The sequence below is a fragment of the Rana temporaria genome, chromosome 10 (assembly GCF_905171775.1).
Source record: "Rana temporaria chromosome 10, aRanTem1.1, whole genome shotgun sequence".
NCBI classification, from domain to species: Eukaryota; Metazoa; Chordata; class Amphibia; order Anura; family Ranidae; genus Rana; species Rana temporaria.
The window spans coordinates 103,673,795-103,696,506 of record NC_053498.1 but is presented as its reverse complement, the minus strand read 5'-3'; the positions used below and the strand labels follow the sequence as shown (position 1 = coordinate 103,696,506).

The 22,712-nt window shown below is 41.1% G+C and overlaps 1 protein-coding gene across 3 annotated transcripts in view; it reads right to left on the bottom strand.

Annotated features, from left to right (window-relative positions):
- Positions 1 to 22,712, bottom strand: part of PRKCZ (protein kinase C zeta) — a 390,682-nt gene that overhangs the window by 163,675 nt on the left and 204,295 nt on the right. For all 3 annotated transcript variants that reach the window (XM_040325896.1, XM_040325898.1, XM_040325897.1), the window contains one exon: positions 698 to 783. In XM_040325896.1, coding sequence (XP_040181830.1) covers positions 698 to 783 — 86 coding nt within the window. The remainder of the gene's footprint in view (positions 1 to 697; positions 784 to 22,712) is intronic.

Sequence of the window (22,712 nt, the reverse complement as noted above, 5' to 3'; positions counted from 1 at the left end):
ATCCAAAGGGTCAACATACCAACCAGACAACTAGCATGTTCAGGAGATCAGCAACGGCAGGCCTATAAACTTCTCTTAGGAGAGGTTTACTTTATATATAGCATGACAAGAAAAAACATTCTGGCATTCAATTCCATTTTGGCCCAGTCATTTTAAACACAGGCTTTATACAAAAATAAGCAATACAATTATTTAAATGGAATAGTGTAGTTGTTGCTTTTTTGGCCGTGTATATTTCAGTACTGATAATCTGGCACTTTTGGATTTAGTAACTCAAATGGAACAGTTTTAAAAAGACAAAATCCAATGTGTCGCTGCACACAAGAAGGGCCAGACAACTATATACAGATACAAAATGTTACACAGACGGCATTCATCTTCTATATAGGACAAAAACCAGGGATGATGTGTTTCATTTATTCAACTGACAGATGGGTTGCTAATAGTTACCATACTTTTCTTAATAAATAAGCTGTAAATATCTCTGGAGCATATAGTAATGATAAAACCTTACAGGAACACATTAGCCTTGAAATAGAATTTTGGCAAGAATGCTAAAACTGGAGCCTAAAACACAGACAACAGACCAGGGTACAATGTACAATAGTCATTCTTCCAGTAGAGAAAAGAAGCAATAGCAGGTTATTAGAAAGCTGCCCAGAGACCGGACAAGCTGCCTCGTTTATGAATCACTTACTCTGTTAAAGCGTTTGGCTTGAAACAGATGCCCATTCACTCGGTAGAGCTTCCTCCATCTTCTGGCCCCTCGACGGTAGATGGATTCTAGGAAGAAAAGAAACGTGTAAAGGAGAAGCATACTAAGCTAGCAGTGCCAGGCACAAAAACTGCAAGCTGCCTGCACAGAGGGGGAAAAACAATCCAGCTTGTTTTTTAATAATCAATGCTAGGCGCTGATGCTTGCAACATCATGGCTAGAGCTAAAGCAAAGCTTTTTCATGACAGGCTCCAGATCAAGAGGCTTCTGCAACCGCTTTTTCCTTCGCACACCAGCCTCCTCCCATCATCGCATCCTCACATGACCACATGCTAGTTACCGACCTTTCCAAGAGACTTATTGATGGTGGATAAACAGGTGAAATGGGAGGATGAGGCCATGATTTTAAAGGCACAGAGCAGTCAAAGGCTGGATTACAAGCCCCTCTTGTTGAACCCCAGGAAACTGCCAGGTGTTATTTCGGAAACACACTGAGCACAAATTTCTTAGGTATATAAACAAGAATTCTTTATGAGCTAGCAAATCTAATTTTCTTCAAGCCCCGGTTAGAAATGCAAGAATGACTGGTTGTCACTGGCAACACAGTCATTTAAAGTAATGTACTGTACTCGAACAGCACTGACATAACATAGTTCCTGGTGCTAAGGAACTTACAATATAATGATGCCACAAATTACACAAATACATCACAGGGCCAACTGAAATACCAGTATTTTATTTTTTAACTGTGTAAGAAAGCCTATGCAAATAGGGTTTATATACAGAAACAATGCATAACATGTATATGGAGAGAACTGAGCCCAGGACAAAAAAGGACAGAGTGCTAACTAACGCAATACCATGCTGTCTGATCTGGTGAACAACAGCTACAAAAAACAGACAACAAATCGAGAGTCCACCCAAAACTGACTGTTCAGTTTTGGCTGCATTCTGCTTATGTCTAGATTCTTCGTAGATTCTTTCTCCATAAGTTTTCAGACCTTGACTCTGCCACCCCCTGATGGATGCAACAGTCTTTGTTGCACAATGAAAATAAACCTTTCAACCGGTTTACATATTTTAGGAATATATATATATATATATATATATATATATATATATATATATATATATATATATATATATATATATATATATATATATATATATATACACACACACACACACACACACACACACACACACACATTGCAACTTTGGTTCCCGTTCTTTTTTTTTTTTTTTTCATTGTGGCCTTTACCTACCCTGTGTAAAACTCTTTAAAGCCAACCTTAAAACAGATACCAAACACAAATGCATTTATGTACTTGTGAAAATCATTCAATGTATTTGTAAAGACAGTTGGTATACGGTAAGTGTTTGAATTATTACATACGTGTTTAACTTAACAGCATGATTTTGGAGGAGGAAAGGGCAGCACTCTGGGTCAGTTAAGCTTGTGCTGTTTAAAAGTATATGTAAACCCTCACCTTATAAAACAACCCATGCAGTTTAAAATAGAAATGCAATTCAAAACATTTGTATACACAGATAAAAAGCATGACTGCTTTTGTTTTACAAGTGATCACATGATCTCTGCTCTCAGTTGCATAAGGGACGCATAAAGCGTACACACGGTCGGAATTTCCAATTAAAAAAGTCAGACGGAATTTTTTATTGGATATTCCGACCGTGTGTATGTCCCATTGGACTTTTTACGCCGGAAATTCCGGACGGACTTAGAAAGAAAATCGGAAATTCCGTTTGTCTGTATGGAATTCCTATGGAGAAAAAAACCCATGCATGCTCGGAAACAATTTGACGCTTGCTCGGAAGCATTGAACTTAATTTTTCTAGGCTCGTCGTAGTGTTGTACATCTCCGCGTTTTTGACGGTTGAAATTTGGTGTGTCTGTAAGACAGCTTGAGCGGAATTCCGACGGAAAAAATGGTTGTGTGTACATGACATTAGAGATGTGTGGCTGGAGACTACAGGAGGGCATGTCAGTAGGGGGCAGAGAAAGAGCAGTACATCAATCTTCCCAGTGAAAAGCCATGCAGGGGGTGTGTCAGCACAAGTCGTGGCTATTTAAGGACAGGCAGGCTGTACTCCTAGCATATCCAGAAAACTGACCATGCTGGGATAGATGTTTCCATGCCTGGTGTGGTCAGTCTGAAATAGCAAAAAGCAGGGAGGCTGGTAGGATTGTGAGGTATTTAACACAAAAGAAGCAATGCAAAGAGTACAATATACATTTTAACACAATTGCAAGGTACAACAGACATATATGAGGAACATGAATTTTGGGGTAACATACACTATAAGAGAGTAAGAGTCAACCTAGTAAACATGCTTACAGTGTGGGAAAGCAGAAGGGGTTATTTATCAACGTGCTGCTGCTTCTTCTTAATTTGCAGGATGAGGGAAGGTTCTTGACAGGGGTTAGTAATATCCCATCATTGGGTGCTTGAGCAAAATTATGTGAAGGTTTAGCAAAGAAAATATCTTTGCAACCTTGATTAGCATTGGATTCGGTCTGAGTGCCAGCCTGACCTGACTGAAAAAGAAACACTGCAAGTACTCATTGTTTAAAATTCAAAGTACAAAGTACAATGTACTCAGTTGAGCCTAGAAAGTCCTATAAATTATATTTTTAATTTACCAAAATTATCCATACACTTCCACTACTTATCGGCAATGCAGTCTATTTTTCAGTAATGTTTTTTTTACTGAGTTTCTTGCCTCCCCGCCCCATCACTTCATTTTGTTTGGACGTTCGTTGTAGTCATGTGCACTATTCTATGCCCATTACAAATCCCATGGTCTGTAATCCCTAGTACTTCTCAAGGAGAAGCATAAGAGGGTGGCTACATTCCTACATACAGTGGGATCGTGGAAAATGAACAGACACCCTATAACAGAAAGTAAGGTCATAGCAGAAAAAAAACAGCTGAAGAGCTGAAAGCAACAGAAGGTACTTTTCTGATGGCTTTGAAAGCCAGCCTGCCAATTTTCCACACCTTGGATGTGGCTGGCGGACAAGACCAGAACATGCAGTTTAATCCAAGTTAGAATTAAGTTTGCTTCCGATTGAGTGGTGCCTCCAATGAAGGACAGAAGTGTGGCATTTTATGATTGGATTGTGGTCGAGTGGACTAATAACTGAGAGATCCAGTGTTGAAGGGACAGAAAATTTCCCTAAGACCCCTTTCACACTGAGGAGTTTTTCAGGCGGTACAGCGCTAAAAGTAGCGCCTAAATACCGCCTGAAAAACTCTTGCCCAGCCTTCTCAATGTGAAAGCCAGGGCTTTCAAACTGAGGCGATGCGCTGGCAGGAGAGGAAAAAATCTCCTGCAAGCAGCATCTTTGGAGCGGTGAGAGGAGCGGTATGTATACCGCTCCTTCACCACTCTTTCCCATTTAAAACACTGGGAAACCGCGGTAATACCGCCCGCAATGTGCCTTTGCAGAGGCGCATTGCGGGCGGTATTAACCCTTTGTCGTCCGCTAGCGGGGGTTAATACCGCAACGCTAGTGGCCGAATCCCGTAGCAATTCCGACGGCATAGCGCCGCTATTTTTAGCACCGCTATACCGCCACCAGGCCTCCCGCCCCAGTGTGAAAGGGGCCCAAGTTTCAGAATGATGAAGGGAGGAAAAAAAAAAATGGAGATTTGACGACCCAGTCCTCTGCACCGAAAAAGCATCTGGGATTGTGAGAGCTTTCTACCTCTATGGGGAAGAGGAATTTTAGGATTGCAGCGTTGGGTTGAAAAAAACACCACATCAGGGAAAGCCTAGCTTTGCAGGTCACAACCTTCAGAAGTCATTGCTGAAACAAATTAATCAATTAGAATACCTGCCTATGGACTATGCTGACTATGGACACAGCCTTGTCCCAGATATTCCTGCCCTGTGACAAACCTCTGTCCCTCTGCATACATACCTAGGCCCAATGGTATATTTTTGTGAGGCAGTGCCGTACACCCACTTTCACTACAGACTGTTGCAACTCCGCTTTCTAGTAATGTGGTCCTTGTACTGCACTGAATCGCATGCGCATTGAACAGGAATGCAGTGTGGTTGGGATTATTATTATTAGCAGTTGAATGTGGCCCTCCATGCATTCAAATACATTGAATCCTGCCCTTAAGAGGAAAAAGGTTGCTGACCCCCAATTTAAGAGAACCCAGAAACACACGTTAACCACACACTTGGAAGGGCTGTCTAAAGGACTATCAGTTTTAGTGTATAGGGACATGAATGGATTGACATCTTTATAGGGGAACTCTGAATTGTGTTGATATAATTAGTCTCAGAAGAAGAGCAGAGACTAGGACACTGCAGGATTCATTTAATGCCTGTCTCCTTTATTGCAACAATGGTTGGGAGACATCACCCGGTTCAATAAAAACCAGCAGACATTCGACCTGTGTGTATGTCAGTCGTGAGGGGGGGCTTCTGTCGGACGCGCTTGCTGGAAAACCACTGGCTTCCGATCAGTGCTTTCAGCCAATGGCTGAGTGCGCTGATCGAAGTGTTCAGCGGGGGTCCATCCCCCTGTCAGAACACAACAGCTCAGCAGCTCTGAACGGAGCTGTCAGTTTTATTTTGTTCATCCCGCTGGGTTGAGCAAAAAAGAATAAAAAAACTTTAGTGTGTTCCAAGCCCAACACCTTTGCCATCACAGACCTGGAACAAATAAGTCATAACTCATCAGATACACATGCAGAAAGGAAAAGTCGGAGCTGCCAACACTTGTTCCAGCTTAGAGATAGAAACTTCTAAAGCCGCTTGATTTGATCTCAGCCTCAATACTTTCTTAGTACAGGGTTCCTTTATAAGAGACATAACACTTTGCCTATTCAGGGAAAAGTGACTGCAGCCCTCCCAGGCAATGTATTTACGCTCCCTTGCTTGCATTCCTGCTGCAGGAGCACACACTGTATAAGCTTTGGATAGTGTTTGAGCTCATCTGGATGTATGATGTCACTGGCCCATCCCACATAATATGGTACGGTTCTGCCCATTGTCCGCTCAGGCCCAAGTATTTCCATGTGCTCCCACATAACCAGAAACCTTTCTCCATTAGAGATTTGGGAAAAAGGGTTCTGTCAGAGCAGGGAGAGTGTGTGTGGGAACACTTGCTGTGAGCTAGACTTAACATTTCAGCTGATAAATGACCATGAATATAATTTATTATGAAGAATGATTAAAGGTATTTACACACAGCACAGTAGTAAAAAAAATAAAAAAAATAATGCATATGAATCTCACAAAGCTTCCGGACTTTTGCCTAAAATGCAAAAACACAGCTAGCTAGATGAGAGTGAATGTAAATATACTTGTGTGGGAGGCCTTGTCAAAAATATTTGATATTATTGCAAAAAGCAACTAAGAGCAAACAGCAGTAATCCTTAGCAACTAATCAGAATTAATAATTTACTGATTTGGTTAACCACTTGCTTACTGGGCACATAAACCCCCTTCGTTCCCAGGCGAAATCTCAGCGTCCGGCACTGCGTCGCTTTAACTGACAATTGCGCGGTCGTGCGACGTGGCTCCCAAACAAAATTGGCGTCCTTTTTTCCCCACAAATAGAGCTTTCTTTTGGTGGTATTTGATCACCTTTGCGGTTTTTATTTTTTGCGCTATAAACAAAAAAAGAGCAACAATTTAAAAAAAATATATATTTTTTTTACTTGTTGCTATAATAAATATCCCAATTTTTTTTTAAAAAACTATTTTTTTCTCAGTTAAGGCCGATACGTATTTTTCGACGTATTTTTGTAAAAAAAAAAAAAAAATCACAATAAGCGACTGGTTTGCGCAAAAGTTATAGCGCCTACAAAATGGGGAACAGAATTATGATTTTTTTTATTATTTTTTTTTTTACTAGTAATGGCGGCGATCTGCGATTTTTATTGGGACTGGGATATTGCGGCGGACGTATCGGACACTTTTGACACAAATTTGGCGCCATTCACATTTATACGGCGATCAGTGATATAAAAATGCACTAATTACTGTATAAATGTGACTGGCAGTGAAGGGGTTAACACTAGGGGGTGAGGAAGGGGTTAACTGTGTAGCCTGGGTGTGTTATAACTGTGTGGGGGGAGGGGGGTGACTGGGGGAGGGGACCGATGCTGTGTCTCTATGTACAAGAGACACGGATCGGTCTCCTCTCCTCTCACAGCACGTGGAGCTCTGTGTTTACACACAGAGCTCCACGTTCCTGCTGTCACCTACCGTGTCACCGACGATCGCGGACATCGCGGCCGCCAGGTACACGCATCGGGTCTTCGGCGATGCGTCGGGACAGTTTTTACCCGCCGCGCGCCACCCAGTGGCGCGCGCGGGTAATGCACATAAAGGCCGTTTTTAAACGGCCACTTGGCACTTGAGAGCCGCGCTGCGGACGTATTTCGTCTATAGCGCGGATCTCAAGTGGTTAAAGTAACCTGAAATCTCCATTTGTTGCTAGACGCTTCCTTCATTTTGCAGTTATTAAATAGGTCTCCATCTTCCACACTAGCCAGTTAGAGTGAAAAAGATTACTTCTGTCCACTTCCCTTAAATTGAATCACTATGTTCCAAATTGATATTGCTGAGATTTGAAGTCTGGGCGAGACAGCAGTCACCAATAACATAACAACAACTGACAACCCTCACAGAACAAGTCAGATTTGACCAAAGGCTATATATGGAGCCAGAGGTGCAGAGACGCGAAGGTATTTGCCCCTGGACATTTCAAGACACCAAAGGACATTTATATTTACTGAAGAGCTGCACTTTCAACATAAGCTAAAAATGTTACATATAAAAAATAACCTTCAGGACAAGTTACAATTCTATGCAGTCAGCCAAAACTATAAAGCAGAATTTTTGTTGCGCTTTACTGTGTTTTAGGGTAAACTATTAGGGCCCAGTCACACTTTGCCAGACCCAACAAAAAAGTACAAACAGCAGCGCACTGCAACATACAGTGTTGTGTTGACATGAACATTTGCGTAAGAGCTGCATTTTTTTGTGTGTGTATATATACAGTATATATATGAAATACAAATGTGTGTGTGTGTGTGTGTGTGTATGTATATATTAGGGCTGCGGAAATTAACGATTAATTGTTCAATTATTCGTTAATTTCTTTGATCGATTAAAATAATTTTGATCGACGACAATCCGCAGAGTGAGCTCCGCTGTCTCACCCATAGGAAAGGCCGCGGCTTTGGCCTAGCTCCGGAGCCGCGGCCATCTTGGTCCACCCGGCGGCAGCCGAGTAGCGGCGCGCCGACGTCATCATCGCCCGCCTGCTTGTATCATCTTCCCTTGCGCACGTGTCCATCAGCTACTCTGCGGGCGGTCTGCCTGCCTGATGTATAGTCAGGTAAGAGAGGACAACCATCCCGTGTGTGGTAACATTATGGGGGCAGAATCGGCAGATGTATATATTCCTGGAGTATGGGGGCAGATGCATTTATACTTATGAGCCGGTGTATGTGTATCTTAAAGCATGGGGGCAGATATGTATATTACAGCATGGGGGCAGATGTGTATATTACAGCATGGGGGCAGATATGTATATTACAGCATGGGGGCAGATATGTATATTACAGCATGGGGGCAGATATGTATATTACAGCATGGGGGCAGATGTGGATCTTAAAGCATGGGGGCAGATGCTGTAATATACACATCTGCCCCCATGCTGCAAGAATATACACATCTGCCCCCATGATGTAATGCAAGGGAGTCAGCTAAAAGTAGTTGCATCTGTATGTGCGTTAATTAATCGAAATTAGTCGATTAAAAAAAAAAAAAAATAATCGAACACAAATGTTTTAATCAGTAACAGCCTATATATATATATATATATATATATATATATATATATATATATATATATATATATATACACACACACATATACACACACACACACACACACACACACACACACATACATACATACATACAGTTGCAATAAAAAGTATGTGAACCCTTTTGGAATGATATGGATTTCTGCACAAATTGGTCATAAAATGTGATCTGATCCTCATCTAAGTCACAACAATAGACAATCACAGTCTGCTTAAACTAATAACACACAAGGAATTAAACGTTACCATGTTTTTATTGAACACACCATGTAAACATTCACAGTGCAGGTGGAAAAAGTATGTGAACCTTTGGATTTAATAACTGGTTGAACCTCCTTTGGCAGCAATAACTTCAACTAAAGGTTTCCTGTAGTTGCAGATCAGATGTGCACGTTTCAGGAGTAATTCTTGACCATTCCTCTTTACAGAACTGTTTCAGTTCAGCAATATTCTTGGCATGTCTGGTGTAAATCGCTTTCTTGAGGTCATGCCACAGCATCTCAATAGGGTTGAGGTCAGGCCACTCCAGAAGGCGTATTTTCTTCTGTTTAAAGCGGGGTTCCAACCACAATTAGCATGTTTTAAATGTATGTCCTTTCATCATGCGTTTTTATAATATAAATCCGGTCACTTACTATTTTACAATGCGCAGCCGCTCCGCATAGTTATTCAAAAAAGATAATTTTATAAACTATGTCCACACCGTTGTCATTTTGCTTGTGGGCATTGTGAAGCCCACAAGCACTTACTTCCTGGAAGTCTTGGATGGGGCGTTATAATGGGGAAGCGCACTGCATCCTGGGAAATGATGACACACATTTCCCAGGAGCATTAGCGTGCCGATTAGCCGAGGGAGATGATGTCAGAATCCTAGGTGATTCCGAAGGCAGATTTCGTGGGACAGCATAGCAACAGGCATTTCCAGGTGAGTGAAACATTTTTTATTTCCCCCCCCCCTTTTTTTTAGGTCTAATGAGCACAATAATGGGAAAAAAAAAGCAACCCCAAACCATGATGCCCCCACCAGCCAATGAGGCATGTCACGGAGTTGTTGGGCATATTGTGACTAGGCTTTTTTGTAGAACTTGTATAGTAAAGGCTTCTTTCTGGCAACTTGACCGTGCTGCTATTTTTTTGTTCAAGTATCATCGTATTGTGCTCCTTAAAAACAACCACACGACTTTTTCCAGAGCAGCCTGTATTTATTCTGAGGTTATCTGTAGATTTTTCTTTGTATGCCAAATAGATCCTGTGGCAGTTGTGGCTGAAATCTTTCTTGTTCTACCTGACCTTGGCTTGGTATCCTGAGATCCCCAAATTTTCCACATCTTATTAAGTGACTGAACAGTACTGACTGGCATATTCAAGGCTTTGGCTATCTTTTTAAATCCATTTCCATCTTTGTAAAGTTGCATTACCTTGTTACACAGGTCTTTTGACTGTTCTTTTCTACCTTCTCATGGGTCAGTGTCTAGCCTGTTTAGTGCATCCATGTGAGACCTAACAAACTCATTGACTATACACAGACACTAATTGGGATTTAAAAAGCCACAATTGTGGGAAGTTAACCTTGAATTTCCATTTTAACCTGTGTGTGCAACCTTCTGTGCCTGTACCAAGGCCAAACCTGTTATGAGTATAAAAGGAACAAAAAACAAACTTCATGTGATTGCTATCCTTAAATAAAACAGTTTTCTGGCATGATCAGTCATATTTTCAAAATGAATGGCAACATTTCACAATTTCTGCCAGGGTGTGCAAGCTCTTGAGCATGACTGTATTATTTATATTTACACACACACACAAAATATATATATATATATCCTTACATTGCAGCCTTGCAGCCCAGGGCAGAGGAAGTTAGAGGGGTGGCCGAATCGTGACTTAAGTTAGTGGAGAGCCGCGGGATCACCGAGCGGTAAAACACGCTGTAACTGCTTACGTTTAAACTGTCTCCGCTCTCCTCACTCACAGCCCCGTCTTCTCCTAACCCCGCGCCTGTAATAGACAGAATGCATCCCAGCATTGGACCTGCGTTCTATCCATTACAGGCACGGGGTAATATATATATATATATATATATATATATATATATATATATATATACACACACACACACACATTATATATATATATATATATATATATATATATATATATTACATACACACACTATATATATATATATATATATATATATATATATATATATATATATATATATATATATATATTACATACACACACTATATATATATATATATATATATATATATATATATATATATATTACATACACACACTATATATATATATATATATATATATATATATATATATATATATATATATATATATATATATATTACATACACACACTATATATATATATATATATATATATATACACACACATATATACACACACATTTTATATATATATATATATATATATATATATATATATATATATATATATATATATATATATATATATATATATATATATATATATATATATATACACACACACACACACACACACACAGACACACACACACAGTTGTGCTCATAAGTTTACATAACCGCTCTCAAAATTTATGATTTCTTGGCCATTTTTCAGAGAATATAGACAACACAAAAACTTTTCTTTCACTCATGGTTAGAGTTTGCCTGAAGCCATTTATTATAAATAAATTGTGTTTACTCACAACACAGCAGAAACTTCCCAAATGACCCTGATCAAAAGTTTACATACCTCAGTTCTTAATACCGTGTATTATTACCACCCTTTAACATCAATGACAGCTTGAGGTCTTTGTGGCATTTGTGAATGAGGCTCTTTATCTTCTCAGATGGTAAAGCTGCCGATTCCTCTTGACAAAAAGCCTCCAGTTCCTGTTAATTCTTGGGCTGTCTTGCATGAACTGCATGTTTGAGATTTCCCCAGAGTGGCTCAATGATATTGAGGTCAGGAGACTGAGATGGCCACTCCAGAACCTTCATTTTATTCTGCTGTAGCCAATGACAGGTCGACTTGGCCTTGTATTTTGGATCGTCATGTTGGAATGTCCAAGTACGTCCCATATGTAGCTTCCTGACTGATGAATGCAAATGTTCCTCCAGTATTTTTTGATAACATACTGCATTCATCTTGCTATCAATTTTGACCAAATTTCCTGTGCCTTTGTAGCTCACATATGCCCAAAACATCAGCGATCCACCTCCGTACCTTTCATCATAGGCCTTGTTGACTCCTCTCCAAATTAAGCATTTATAGTTGTGGCCACAAAGCTCAACTTTGGTCTCATCACTCCAAATGACTTTGTGCCAGAAGGTTTGAGGCTTGTCTCTGTGCTGTTTGGCATATTGTAAGTGGGATACTTTGTGGCATTTGCGTAGTAATGGCTTTCTTCTGGTGACTCGACCATGCAGCCCATCTTTCTTCAAGTATTATTCCTTATTGTGCATTTTGAAACAGCCACACCACATGTTTTCAGATAGTTCTGTATTTCACCTGACGTTATTTGTGGGTTTGTCTTTGCATCCTGAAAAAAACTCCCGACAGTTGTGGCTGAAATTTTAGTTGGTCTACTAGACCGTGGTTTGGTTTCAATAGAACCCCTCATTTTCCACTTCTTGATTAGGGATTGAACACTGCCGATTGGCATTCTCAATTCCTTGGCTATCTTTTTATATCCCTTTCCTGTTTTATTCAGTTCAACTACCTTTTCCCGTAGATCCTTTGACAATTTATTTGCTTTCCCCATGATTCAGAATCCAGAAACGTCAGTGCAGCACTGGATGAAAAATGCCAGGGTCCGTCAGGAGTCCAGAAACTCATCGACCTTTTATACACGCACACTAATTACAAGCAAACAGATCACAGGTGAGGATGGTTACCTTTAATAGCCATTCAAACCCATTTGTGTCAACTTGTGTGCATGTTATCAGGCCAAATCACCAGGGTATGTAAACTTTTTATCAGGGTCATTTGGGTAGTTTATGTCGTCATTATGATTTAAAAAGAGTAAACACGATTGATTTGATAATCAATGGCTTCGGCCAAACACTAACCATGAGTGAAAAAAAAATGTGTGTTATCATTCATATTCTCTGAAAAATGGCCAAGAAATCATAAATTCTGCCAGGGTAAGTAAACGTATGAGCATTTCTGCCATATAGAAACAGAAAAAGACAGAATAGGCAATCAAGTCTGCCCATTTTTTTTTTCATTACCTTGATTGTCTGACTATAGCTACAGTATCTCACAAAAGTGAGTACACCGCTCACATTTTTGTAAATATTTTATTGTACTTTGGTACAATTTAAAGTAGTGAGTGTACAGCTTGTATAACAGTGAAAAATTGTTGTCTCCTCAAAATAACAAAAGTGAGTACACCCCTAAGTGAAAATGTCCAAATTTGGCCCAATTAGCATTTTCTCTCCTCGGTGTCATGTGACTGGTGTTACAAGGTCCCAGGTCCGAATGGTGTGTTAAATTTGGTGTGATCACTCTCATTCTCTCATACTGGTCACTGGAAGTTCAACATGGCACCTCATGGCAAAGAATTCTCTGAGAATCTGAAGATTCAAATTGGTCTGCATTGCTGTTGTCCCAGAAGGAAGACTCTTTCTAAAGATGATGCACAAGAAAGCCCACAAACAGTTTTCTGAAGACAAGCAGACTATGAACATGGATTACTGGCACTATGTCCTGTGGTCTGAAGAAACCAAGATAAACTAATTTGGTTCAGATGGTGTCAAGCGTGTGTGGTGGGAACCAGGTGAGGAGTACAAAGACAAGTGTGTCTTGCCAACAGTCAAGCATGGTGGTTGGAGTGTCATGGTCTGGGGCTGTATGAGTGTTGCCGGCACTGGGGAGCTATAGTTCATTGAGGGAACCATGAATGCCAACATGTACTGTGACATACTGAAGCAAAGCATAAGCCCCTCCATTTGGAGATTGGGCCAAGCAGGTCTCCAGACCTAAACCCCATTGAGCATCTGTGGGGCATCCTCAAACAGAAGGTGGAGGAGGGAAAGGTCTCCAAGATCTACCAACTATGTGATATCGTCATGGATTGGAAGAGGACTCCAGTGGCAAACTGTGAAGCTCTAGTGAACTCCATGCCCAAGAGGGTTAAGGCAGTGCTGGAAAATAATGGTGGCCACACAAAATATTGACACCTTGGGCCCAATTTGGACAATTTTCCTTAGAGGTGTATGCACTTGTGTTATTTTGAGAGGACAACAAATGTACACTGTCACTTATAGCTGTACACTCACTACTTTACATTGTAGCAAAGTGTAATTTCCTCAGTGTTGGCACATGAAACGATATAATAAAATACTTACAAAAATGTGAGGGGTGTACTCATTTTTGTGAGATACTGTATATGTTTGTCCAAAACATGTTTAAAGCCATTTACTGTTGATATATCTATATACCCATTGGATAGATTACTCATCACTTTCTGTCCTAAATACACATTATGAAAGGAAAATCTTTTCTCTGACAATTGTCACGGTCATCCAGTGAGGGAACATCCCCTCTCAGATAGTCATAAGCATCCTCTCTATTTTTGCTCTGGTGACAACCCAAATTTTAGAATTGTGCCTCACTTTGTCCTAGTGACAGCGTTAGCTACAGAGACAGGGAAGTAGGGACAGAAGTAGCAATCTAGAGATTTCTTTTTTTTTAATCATAAAAAAATGTCACTGCATTCCAAGGTCACTGCAGATGTGAACAAAAATGGACCATGTATGTATACAACTACTAAAACAGCTGAATACTAAAACATTTTTGTTTACTCCTGTATCAGCCATCTATAGCATCATTTTAAAATAAAGTTTCTAAAACCCACCTATAATTACCTTAATCTGTGATTCCATGATCTTGACAAGCGTTTGTTCCAGTTATAGAGACCGGTCACCTGAAGTCTCTCTCTGTTCCCATGTGACCGACATGTTTTGTTGCTGCCACTTATGTCAAACAAATGGGCAGCGTCCCTGTAACCAGAAGTACCCTCCTACAATGCAGTTCCAAGTACGAAGATGAGCATTTGTGGGTCTTGGATCTTAAAGCGTTTGTTACCCCAACACTACATATGTCTGATATGTGCCTGCTGTACCATGTACTTGTATGACAAGGTATCCTGTTCTTTTTGCATTGCTTACTTTATGTGAAATCCCTGGGTGTTGCTTCCGGTCCCTATGCTTTCCTATTAAAAACTGACCACACTAAACAGAAGAGCACACAGTGGTCAGTTCACCAGCTATGCTGGGAACTTTGTGTGCTCTCCTCCAACGATCAGACTTGTCCTGACACACGCGCATGCCATTCACTGGCAAGCTCAGATTGCCTGTGTGACGGTAAGAGGTAAACAATAGTGTTTTTCCTGTCCAGAGATCAGCCTTAAAATAAGAGGTGCCAACAAAACAGTACCGGTAACTAACTTTTAAGGGCAGGATTTACGTTGTTGGCATTCTATGTTGCCATTTATTTTGAATTGCACCTCAACAGATCAGTGCTGCAGCACACGTAGCAACACTACAATGCATTGTGGGGTACTGCTTTGTAAAAATAGCAAATGTACCCTTTCTAGTGTCTTTTCAAATAAATGGCCTTCCTTAAGGCACTACATGCCAACAGGTGTATATTAAACGCACTGCAAAGATGTAAAAAAGCCTTTAAAACAAAATATGGGCAAAATTAAAAATGACTTCTATGACACAGTCTGTCGCTAGCATTATTCATTTACTAGGTCCCCCTATAACATAGATTTATTACTTGTAGATGCTTCCAGTAAGTCTTACTTTTCACATTTCTTTTAACCAGTTCAGCTCTTTGGATATACAATGTACGTCTCATGTCCCTTCCACACTGATGTGGTGCAGTTTGGCCATACTGCATGTGTAGTTCAGTGTACCTGTGGGTTTGGTGCGGGTTAGCTGTTTTTTTCCCATTGCATTTTTTGTGCGCTTTCTGAAAGTACACCAAAAGTCCTGCATGCAAGAGTTTTGGTGTGCACCAAACATCACGGGAGATAATAGAAGTCAATGGGAAAGTGCAGCTAACCTGCACCAAACCCATGGGTACACTGTCAGACCACACTGCATTAGAGTGAAAGTGGCCTAAAGATTGAAGGGTTAAGCACAAGCCAATTGTTTTTTCTCAGCTAGCTCTTGGCTGTATAGTGAAATTTATCATTCACAGTGCAGACAATGCGGTCATCACCCCACCCCCTGCATGATTACAGGGCGCTCAGGACCACATCATGGGCTTTAAAATGGCAGGCGGGAGGAGAGGACGATTATCTGGTCTTTGATCTCCTCTGCTCCGAATGAAACCAGAAGCACAGATGACTGTCACTTCCAGTTTTGAAGCAGTCATTTTCCGTCCGATACTGCCAGAGAGATATCTACTTGGATATATGCTTTGGAGGGCAGGATGAGACATTGGAGTCTACTAGACCCAATGTCTACATATAGATTACCGGTCATCTAAACAATGTTAATACATGGGGCTTTGTTAACCCCTTGTGAGTTAAAGAAAAAGTAACTAAAACAATTATAAATTGCATGCAAGACAAGCAAAAAAAAAAGAAGAAGAAGAAAAGTAAACGCCCTTTGCCCTGCACACAAATGCTAACATGGCTCAGTGTCCACAAACGTTGGGGTGAGAGCAATAATTCCAGTGCCAGAGCTCACAGCTAACTCCAAATTAATGAGTTGTAGATGGTTTTAAAGCCTCAACTATGGGCACCATTGTTTTATGCTATATCATGGGTTCACCCAATTTTAAGGTTTGTTATTTTTTGTATCTGTTTAATCAATGCAACCCCATCTGTTATATTTTACCAAAAGTGGATATGAAATTGTGTTTGTGTGCACTAAAATGTATTTTATTTTCTGGAAAATATGCATTTTATAAACAGCTGCTTAAATATTGTGCATCATAAAATGGCAACTACTAACTTTTTTCCAACCCAAAGTTTATTGCACAAACAAAAAGGGAATAGTACAAAGTTGAGGGTGGGGTATACCAGATCCAGAAATAAAACAGTATTTTAGTTATAGTTATACAGTCTTGCATTTAATATGTCCAATAACTAAGGCCCTTTTCACACTGGGCAGATCCGCTCAGCGGGGGATCGCTCCGTTGATCACCGCTGAGCAGGCGGATGACAGGTCTGTGTCTGCTCACTGTGCAGGGACAGACCTGTCAGAGCCTCGCTGTTCTCTATGGGAAGATAGAACGAAAACGGAAGATTCAATGAAAATCACCTGATCCAATGGACGGATGGCAAACATATCGTCACCCGTCTGTTTACAGCGGAACTTGTCAGATGGCAGGCAGGTGTCAGCAGACACATCTCCACTGACATCCACCTGCCCATACAAGTCAATAGGTGGCCCGCTCAGATCCGTCTGAAAAACCAACAGGCGGATCTTTGTGGGCCGATTGCGTGAAAGGGACCTAATACGATAAGAAATATAGGACCTATAAATAATAAACAATTGCCCCTATGTTAACAATATTTCTAGCGTTATAAGGCTGGTTAGCGGTATAAACATATCTTCTGCCCAAAATGAAAAGCTATTATTGAGTACATGAACGTCGTTCTAAACCCACACGCTTCCTGCGCGGGTAAGTCTCGGAAGGCCATGGCTTTCTGTATTTAGAGGATAAGTGTGGCATACATATCAGGTAGTTAGGGTTAGTGAGAATAGGGTAACTGGGTAAACACAAAGAACCAGGCTGCCCCCCCCCTCTTTGGCTCCAACTTCCCATTGAAAAGAGGATATCCAAAAGAACCTTAATGGATGGACTATACTATAAGTTATGAAAGTTTGGGTCTTTATATTGAAATTGTATGTGAATAAGCCTATATGGCATCTACTAAGTGGGGGAAAAAAAAGGTTGATTCTGCCAGAAATCCAGTAAGCTCCAGTGGGTACTCTGCCCACGCTATGCTAAAACCTCAGGCCATATTATCAGAACTGCATGGTTCTCTTCTGTGGACTGCAGAGCAATGCCTCCTATGTTGTGGAAATGGAAAGGGGGGTATTCTGTAGTCCAAATAAGGAGCAGGCAGTCTAGAGCAACAATGCTGATCCTCTGTAGATCTAGTGCTGTGAGTGAATGTTGTCACTCTGGAACATGTACATTACTAAAAGAACCGAAAGTAAATGAATACCGCCACAACATCTAAGGAGATAACTCGTACTATGTTTTTGTTCTTGGGATTAGATGCACTTTAATTTCATGACAGACTTAAAATCTTCTTTCTAAAGACGAATTGGTACAAATTCAAAGCACACTTTCAAAAATAAACTTCCTGTGCTTAAATACAGGCTGTTCCTTGCACAAACTTGTTGCAAATTAAATTACGCAGCGGCTTAAGAGGCTACAATGATAAGCCATGTGCCAATATTGGATATTAAAATCCATAGCAACACAGAGAAAGTACCTTTTTAATATTGGTTATCTGATGAGCATACTGCTGAGAAAACCCAGACAGAGCCACAGAATAGAAGAACTTGACATTTACGAAGAAACAATAGATTTAAAAGTGTGGATAAATTAAGAAAATTTATCTTCATTGGGCAGGTGACTATGACATCTAAATAATTCCACAGAGCTACACTGCTGTAAATTCAGATACAATAAGTAACGGATTTGAGTGTCACTAGTTGGGTTTAGTCCATCCATATATATATTTCCAGGATCCGTAAATGTTTATACTGAGCTAAATCATCTACTTGTTTCTCTAATGCTGGCCATACACAGCTTGATTTTTGGCAGATTCCTGCTGACTTGGCCAAAATTTGAGCCATGGATGGCCCTGACAGCACCACTGGGCTTCGGCAAACTTTGATCGGAAAATTGAAGGATCCAGGCAGATTTTGTCACGGTTTGAGTATTCTGAGAGCTGGCAGGGGGGATTCCTCCATTCATGGGAAAATCTATTGTTCACATATACTGAACAAGAGAAATGTCTCACTATCCTATCCGCTTAACAGGAAACTTTGTTGGAAAGCTCCTTCACTGGGACCCCTAGCCCTGTCTAGTTTACACCAATGACTGCATGCTTGCTTGAAAAGCCTCAGTACACAAATATGGTTTATACTTTAACACCTTTCTAAATACTATGCACAGGGCTGGACTGGGACAAAAGTGGCCCTGGACTTTATCCAGACCGGCCCACTCTAATTTTGTAAACATGCAAAAAACCCAGTATCCTGTGCACTTGCACGAGAGTGACATCATCATGGCCCAGCTAGCCACACAGCAGGAGCACGCAAACCCAGAAGGAAGACCAGGTGCCAGCAGTCACCTGCCCCCTAGGACTAGGCCCAAAGCCTGGCTTTGCATTATATATTTTAAAATAAACAACTAATGCGCAACATAAGACAGGTTACCACAAACCCACAGATAAATTGAATATATAGCGAAGGATGTGGTGATAACTAAAACAACATAAACATTTAATTTGGTGTAAATAATGATTCAAACAATATGCAGAATCCAACATAGCTAAAAGTTAATCAAAAGTGTAAATATTGAAATGTGAGTGAGTGAGTAACTTGTATAGCGCAGCAAATGTGCAAAACATAAGTGCATAACAATATTTTCAGCAAAAAAAAATCATATATAAACCATTTTTTGGCAATCTTTTTGCACTTTAATACCATGGACATAGTTTGGATATAATGGTTTTAATAAGCATGGTTCATATATGTTTTTTTGCTGAAAATATTTGTATGTACATTTTAATATTAATCGACACTTGATAAACTTTGGTTGGATTTTGCATATTGTTTGAATCATTTTTTGAAGTTGAAGAGCTGTCAGAGAGGAGGGGGACGGGGGGGAAGTCGAGCGGTGACAGAAAATGATGAGTGTGGGCTGGAGGTGGCCGCAGATGTGTGCAGTTCTGAGCGGGGGGGGGGGCAGAAAAGGACGAGTGTGGGCTGGAGGTGACCGAAGATGTGTGCATTGTTCTGAAAGAGCCGAGCGGGCACAGAAAGAGCCAAAGTGCACCGGCTCTTTCCGAAGCTCGATACCTAGCCATGGGCAGTACAGAGGTGCTCACGCAGCCATTAATTTGACAGACTGTCACTGAAACCGGCCCACTGAGCCATCGGTCCACCGGGAAATTCCCGGTAGTCCCGATGGCCAGTCCATCCCTGCTATGCATAAGAACAGAAATGATTAGTTTGTATATAGTGCAATGCATGTTAAAGCTGTTTAGTCAAAATGTCACAATTATTTTAAAAGTGATACCTCTATCTAGTCCCTACTTTGCCTGCAAACCTATAAATACCAACACAAATATAGATTACTGAGAGTGCAACTTTGTTAAACAAAAAATTGTCAATAGGTAAAAGTCTGTGTGTTTCTTCTCTTTTTTTTTTTTATTAGAGACTTTATTAGACTTTTCTAGCAAAAAATAATAATTTTGTCAGTCACCTTTTTTGTTATCTGTAGACTGACTGCGATGCATGCATAGTGCAGTGTACAGTACAGAGTCCATTCTCTGCATCAGTTAGATGCCCCAAAAAAATGCTGGTTGCCTGGATACAGCAGCTCCATTGCACAGGATTTACTGTATAATGGCAAAAAGCAAGAAGACCCTGGGCCGAAGGAAGGCGCAGGACAGAGTGGAGGCAGGGAGCTCAGATCATACATTTCTGGAGGAAAGCACACTCAGAGGTAGGTGTACCTAATACTGTGTATACTTGCATGGTATGACAAATTCTACCTGCCCAATATATAAATAGAACTACATACTGTACCTCAGAAGTTTGCAACTGCAGCTCCCACTGTCTAGCCTGCCCAGGATTGGAATAGTATTTCTCTTTTGATGCTCCTAGAGGTATTCTTAAATTCAGTTAATGTGGCAAGTCTGATTTTTTTGCATTAGTCAGGGACTCCTGAGGTGTCACTGAATTAACCTGTCTTCCAATACTAATAACCTGTAGTAGCCCATTAGGAAAGAGTCTCAGCCTCACAGCTAGATTCCTAATTTATTTGTCAAGGACCACAGCAGAAAAATCCAATTTCCAGCTTTGCAAGCAGAGGCGAGAAACAGGGTAAATAAGGGAAACAGAGTCTTTATCACTACCCTTCATGTATTGCTGTAGTAACATTGTTGATCACCATCTGTGTATCCTAAATTTTGTGATGCAGATACCATTCATGTTTCAGAAGACAACAATTTCTCGGATTAGTGTATAAATGTGTGTAGAATGACCACCTAGAACTGTGTCTGAAAATTAAAATTTTAAGAACATTCTGTTGAGTTTTCTAATAGTTAATGGGGTCAAATGAACATTTGAAGGAGCATTATGAACATTTTTTCTCAAATGAACAAATTTCTAACAGTGAATGTGGTTGTTTGTCCGAGGAAAGTCTATTCCCTCAAAAATGAAAAAGCAACCTTAAAGTGGTTCAAAAGGTTCCAGGTTTCTTCATTTTATGCAAGAAAGTAAAAAAACCTCCTCTGTGTAGCAGCCCCCCCAGCAGTTACATAAGCCCCATCGCGATCCATCAATGTGCATAGGAGTCTAGGCTCTATAGGCACTCAACTTCCAACAAAACAAAAATGGCTCTTTGGAGGTTCCGCTGATTTTTTTTTTTAAAGTCAGCAGCTACAAATACGGCAGCTGCTGACTTTTAAAAAATGGACACTTACCTGTCCAGCGCACCCGCGATATCAGCCGAGGCTGAGCAATCGCTCGGTCCTCGGCTGCTTCCGCCGCCATCCTCTGTGAGGGAATCAGGAAGTGAAGCTTGATGGCTTCACTGCCCGATTCCCTACTGCGCAAGGATCGCGGCGCGCCGTCACTGGTCCCCACTCTCTCCTGGGAACAGTGTTTCCCAGAAGACAGCGGGGGGAGTGACCTCACAAGCTGGATTCCCCGCGGGGATCAGACCCGGAAGTGGTGCAAATACCTCTCTCAGAAAGGTATCTGCACCCCCCCCCCCCCCCCGAAAGGTGCCAAATGTGTCACCGGAGGGGGGGAGGGATCCAAAAAGCGGAGGTTCACTTTTTGTGTGAACCTCCGCTTTAATACACACTGATAGTCCTAAGTAATAGGCTGCCCAATAATCCGTGCCAGCTTCCACATAGACAGTTTTGCTGTTTTCAACAACCTTTAGCTCTAGCCGATAAACCTGTTTGCTCCCCAGGCTGAAGAGCATTGGGGTGTGCCTTAATTGTTCAAAAGCACAGGAGCAAAAGACTGAATGGACAGAGGATCAGAGGTCTCAAAATGTGTAAAAAAGAATCCTGTGAGATGTAAAAATCCTGATCAGGACATTTCCAGGCTCCCTTCAAAACACTCTGCTACCCCAACCCCAGGGTTGGAACACTGGTAGCCCGGCAAGAATAAACTTGGTATAGACCATCTATATTTCCCATCTTGGTACCTGGTCTCTGGTCTGTTTGTTACTGTAAAGGAATAATCCTGTACAGACAAAAAAAAACACAGGCTCACTCATCTATTTGTCTTTTTTTTTTTTCGGCCCATCCATTTAAGGGGAGCATGGCCATTCACCAGGTCTAAAGGGTACCCAAAGCCCACCTTAGAGCTAAACATTCTCTCTCAATTACTGCATACCTTGCAAGTTCATGAAACAGGAGTTCTGGGCCTCCACGGAAAATTTAAATACTTAGCTGCTGACTTTTAATATTACTTACCTGTCCAGGGTTCCCACAATGTCGGCACCCCATTGCCGCCATTCATAGAAAGGGAACCTGGCAGCGAAGCCGGTTCCCTACTGCGCATGCAAGAAGCTTGCTGCGCTTTCTAATTGGCCGGGCGGCAGAGGAAGGAGGCCAAATTGCTGAGGAACGAGCCACGGTGCAGTCTCATGGAAGTGGGGACAGGCGTCTGTCAAAAACAGGTACCCGTTCCCTCTCCCTCTAATAGGTGCCAAATGTGGCACCGGAGGAGGGGAGGAGTCAGTTAAGCAGAGGTTTGACTTTTGTGTGGAACTTTGCTTTCTGCTCAGGTACACTAAAGAATGTTCCTCCATATCCAGTACTTGTGAAAACACCGCCTGCATTATCCACGATATGTGAGCTGGGAATAGGCAGCGG